This window comes from Mus pahari, chromosome 14 (assembly GCF_900095145.1).
Source record: "Mus pahari chromosome 14, PAHARI_EIJ_v1.1, whole genome shotgun sequence".
In the NCBI taxonomy this organism is placed as follows: Eukaryota; Metazoa; Chordata; class Mammalia; order Rodentia; family Muridae; genus Mus; species Mus pahari.
In genome coordinates this window covers 19276594-19281467 of record NC_034603.1, presented here as the reverse complement: position 1 = coordinate 19281467, position 4874 = coordinate 19276594, and the positions used below count along the sequence as shown (strand labels likewise).

Sequence of the window (4874 nt, the reverse complement as noted above, 5' to 3'; positions counted from 1 at the left end):
TGTGAGTGTGTGTGTGTGTGAGTGTGTGTGTGTGAGTGTGTGTGTGTGTGAGTGTGAGAGTGTGTGAGTGTGTGTGTGTGAGTGTGTGTGAGTGTGTGTGTGTGTGTGTGCTGGTAGTTGAACCCGGGCTTTTTGTGTGCCAGGCAGGTATTCTTACCACTGAGCTCTATCCCAGTCCCTGAACACCTCTTTTTTTTTTTTTTTTTTTTAAGATTTATTTATGTTATGTATATAAGTACATTGTCGTTGTCTTCAGACACACCCGAGGAGGGCGTCAGATATCATTACAGATTGTGAGCCACCATGTGGTTGCTGGGATTTGAACTCAAGACCTCTGGAAGAACAGTCAGTGCTCTTAACCACTGAGCCATCTCTCCAGCCGCCCCCCTCCTGCCCCCAGGCCACCTCTTGTGGACTGAGAACCTGAAGACATTTCCCAACCCACACTCTAAGCTGCACCCTGTCCTTATTCACCACACTGGAGCCTGCACCGACTGCCAGGCCTGTACACGCACTCACCGCGAGAGGAGCCTCCGGGGCCTTCTTCCTCCACCTCCCAGGGGTCCTCTCCTTGCTGCAGCAGGGAGATCACCTTTGGTTTGGTAGCCGGGAATCCTGCTTGTAGACAAGATGAGCTCAGACAACCACACGGGACTGAGAAAATCTCTTAAGTTGCAGAAATCAGTTAAGCCTCAAATGTTTCCCTCACACAGCCCTTTGCAGACCTGGGCAAGACGTTCCAGAGATGGAACAAAGCTCTCTGCTGAGAGATGAACCAAGCAAGCAAGAATGTCTGCTGGTTGGGAAGTCGCCCAGACCATGATCCTTTGCTTCATACCAAGGGAAGCGGTGCCCTCACTGCCACGCCCCCTCCACTGCACATGGGCAGTTCCAGGCCTGCTGTGCAAAGTATGTGCCAATGCTTACTTATAAGGCCATATTTGTAAGACCCGAAGGCAAAACTCTGCTAAGATTTCACATGCAATCTCCATTCCGGGAAGAAGGCGCCAAGGTCTCGCTTGTGAGTCTCTGCCCACGGGGAACTCTCTTACCCAGCGAGGCCAGGTTGCTGTAGTTCTCCAGCATCACCTCACGGTACAAGCTTCTCTGAGAGGGATCCAGCTTCTTCCACTCATCCCGAGTAAAGAGCACAGCCACGTCTTCAAATGTCACCGACACCTGTGAGGAACAGACAACTCCATGGGAGAAGCCACCCTATAGCCTCAGGCTTTGACACATATGTGCAGATGTATATCCCCACACAGAGATACAGCCATCCACACACATGACCAAGTACAGGAGAATATGCATATACACATGTATGCATATCACATCACACATACATACACATTAAGAAAAAAAACTTTCATGGAATTGATTGTCCAAGCAAAAGATAAAACCCATAAAGTGGGGAAAAAAACCAAAAACAACCAAAAAAACCCCAATAACCACCCACCACCACAGGCTGGAGAAGGCAGCATAAGGATTGTCAAGAAGAAAAAATAGAAAATCAATCTTGGTAAGGGCAGAGAAAGAAACGCAGACAAGTGAGAGAGGCAGGGCCTGGAAAAAAAAAAAAAAAAAAAAAANNNTTTTTCTCAAGCACGTATGTGTGTTCTGTCCCCAGGTACCTGGCACGTTACTTGTGGAATTTGTAGGCATACACCAGATTGGCACCAGGCAACAATAGCCTGTCTATCAAGAAATACAGAAGACTAGAACTGTGAACACGGAGTGTGCTCCCCACAGAATCCACCACCCACGGAGGGAGGACCAACTGCTCCAAGGAGGGCATGGGCGCTGAAGCCCGGTGAAGGCTGAACTGTGTGGATTAACTGTCAGAAGGAAAACCGAACAAAATCCGCTCCTTCCGCTGCTTAGTGAAGCGGCAAGGTGCTTACCTGAGATGTCGCTTCCCATCGCTCAGGAGTCATCTTCTTTCTGTGGGTTCTTCTTCCAAAGATGGGTGAAGACGAGGGAGGAGCTGAGGGAGGAAAGAAGAGGAAAGGGGTAGTACCTGTTGCTCGGCATCTGTCAGACGCAGCGTCTCGAAAGTGTCCCATCAGCTGAGCCTGGCTCTTCTGCCTCAAGAGAGGGAACCAGGAGCTGGGGAGCGGGCATCAGAGAATCGACAGGTCACCAGTCTTCTTGTCCGTGGATTTCCAGAAGCAAGACTCAGGCGACACTGTACTCCATAACCGAGGGGACTCTCTGAGACCCCATGTGTACACCCTTAGACTGTTCGCCACATCTCAGCAGGCACTTTTCGGCCCCTTTGGGCAGGAAATTGACGTCTGAGTGCGGCCACAGTGGGGGTGCCTCCGGTTTCACCCCCTCAGATCTGACCACAGGCAGGGACGGTGTTCTTCCTTATAACACGTTGCCCATCCAACTGCACTGCTGCTGTCAAGAGATCGATTTCCAGAATACCAGGGGAAAACTCCAGAAAGGGGACCGGTAGCCCAGGACAAGAGAGCTGCACGGAAAACACAGCCTGGGTGGTCGCTGCCCGGGCGGTGGGGAGCAGGTCACTTGCAGTCCAGGGCCAAGGCCACTGGGAGCGCGCGTTCCAGGGAGGGGGACGTGCAGGAGGCCACCGAGCCCAGCCTAGCCCAGCCCAGCCCCTGTCTGACGTCCAAACACATCGAGCCTTCTTCACTCACCTTTCCTCCCCCGGCCCCCGCCGCGCCTCACATATGCTCTGGGCCGCCGCGCGTGAGGACTCTGCCCGGGGACCTTGGCCCGAAGCCTCGAGCTGCGCCACAGACGCCCTAAGATCCGCGAAGGCTCACGGAGGGTCAGAGCATGGGGTCCAGAGGGTGGTGGCCGCGAAGCCCTCTGGGAAATGTAGTCCACTTCGAGACCCAGGGATTCTGGGATTTGAAGTTCCTCGGTTTGTCTGGGACCAGTCTCATGCACATATTACTTGGAAGCTGAGAGTGGACATTGGGAACCAAACACCAGCTTGTTAGGTAAATAATAAAAGATGTTGCAGGTTGGTGGAACGGAAGCTGGCACGAAGTACCCTGTAGAAGAGCTTTATTATAAGGTATTAGTAGGGCTGGAGAGGTGCTCAGGGGGTTAAGAGTCCTTGCTGCTCTTGCTGAGGACCTAGGTTCAGTCCCCACTTCCCATATCAGTTGCTCACAATGGCATGTAACTGCAGCGCCTGGGTTCCAAAATCCCCTTCTGGCCTCTCTGGGCAGTGGATGCATTCCATGCTCATACACACTCATTCATACATACAAATAATAAATGTCCTTAAAATTCTTCTTTTCACACAAATAAACAATGGCAACGGGGAGGGGGGAAGTTATTAGAATCAGGCTGAAGGCAGCCTCAATGGAGATCTGATAGGCAAAGCTTATCAATGATCCTTCAGCTCCTAAGGACAGGAATTCCTTATTCTTACAAGTTTGGGGAAGTGTGCCGTACCACATGACCTAACTTGTGTTCGAGGAGTCACAAGAAAAGGTAGAAAGGCACTAGATGCAAGCTAAGTTGTAATTCAAGGTTGTCTGGGGTGTCAAGGTTGTCTGTTGGAGCTGGGGTGGTAGCTGAGAGAGGAAGAGAGATAACTTAGCTCTGTGAGCCTTGTCATGTCACCGCACGTTGCTTGTATCAACACTCGGTCCAAAGAGGGAGAGACTACAGGAGTGCGTGGTCTGACTTTTCAGAGTACGCTGTACAGTCTGCGTTCTAACAGTCACGCGCCAAGCCCTAGTATGAGCCATTTGGAAAAACTGAATAAAACAAATATCATTATCCTGAAGTACTTTATTTTTGTAAAAGGCAAGAACCAGACAACAAGCCATGACCATAATTAGATAGGGATCTAGAAGACACCTTTAATGAGAAAAACAACAAAAGAAGGGTAAGGCGAAGGGAGGGCAGCTGGACAGACAAGAAGGAAGCATGGGGTTGAGGCAACAACTCAGGAGAGGCAGAATAGTGGTCATTGTAGTTTTGTGGCTGTGACATGCACTTGAGAAGAATAACTTAAGGGTCTAAAATAAAGGGCCAGTTTGGGGCTGTGGTTGGCAGGTTAAAGTCCTCGCCTGGCAGACTCCATTGAGTGTCGGCTCATGGCAAGGCAGAAGAACGTCACAGAAGGACACGGAAGATGAAAGCCGTGGAGCTGAAGGCAGCCAGGAAGCAAAGAGCAGCTAACAGGAAGGGTTGGGGCCAAAATAGACCCTTCAAAGATGTCCATAGATGCCCACCTTCTCTAGCCAGGCCCCACCCTCTACAGTTCTATAACACCCCAAAACTGGTTGAAAGATTGAGTCCATCAATGGGTTAAGTCATTGTGTATGTAACAACCCTTATGATGCAATCCTCCGTGGATATGGCTTAGCAACGCAGCCAGATACGTGCTTTACCAAGCTCTTGGGTACCCCTCAATCTAATGAAATTAACAATCCATAGCAATCAGGTCAGGAACATTACAGGAAGAGCCAACAGATAATTGTTTTAGAATTTTTTATTTATGGGGACCCAAAAGAAGACAGTGGTGAATCACTTCCTGCCAAGACTGGTGCCCTGAGTTCAGTTGTAGGAGCTCACATAGTGAAAGGAGAGACTGACTCTCACAAGCTGTTCTCTGACCTCCACACATGCACTGTGGCACATACATTCATATATGCACAATAAATACGTGCAGCAGGGAAATAATTTCTCAAAAGAACACCAACGGCTTGTGCTGTAAAATCAAGAATTGACAAATGGGACCTCATAAAATTGCAAAGCTTCTCTAAGGCAAAAGACACTGTCAACAAGACAAAAAGGCCACCAACAGAGTGGGAAAGGATTTTTACCAATCCTAAATCTGATAGAGGACTAATATCCAATATATACAAAGAGCTCAGAAGCTG

At 49.6% G+C, this 4874-nt stretch overlaps 1 protein-coding gene across 3 annotated transcripts in view; it reads right to left on the bottom strand.

Moving 5' to 3' along the window:
- The window catches only part of LOC110331387 (zinc finger protein 354A), a 13416-nt gene extending 10614 nt beyond the window's left edge, over positions 1–2802 (bottom strand). The window contains exons 1-4 of one of the 3 annotated variants that reach the window (XM_021211909.1): positions 2664–2802; positions 1902–1984; positions 1053–1179; positions 520–615 (exon numbers count right to left, since the gene is read on the bottom strand). In XM_021211909.1, the coding sequence (XP_021067568.1) occupies positions 520–615; positions 1053–1179; positions 1902–1934 (256 nt within the window). In that variant the 5' untranslated portion in view covers positions 1935–1984; positions 2664–2802. Of the gene's footprint in view, positions 1–519; positions 616–1052; positions 1180–1901; positions 2107–2663 lie in introns of all 3 variants that reach the window. The other 2 variants (XM_029545572.1, XM_029545573.1) reach the window with 2 other exon arrangements.
- Positions 2803–4874: the final 2072 nt, after the last annotated feature.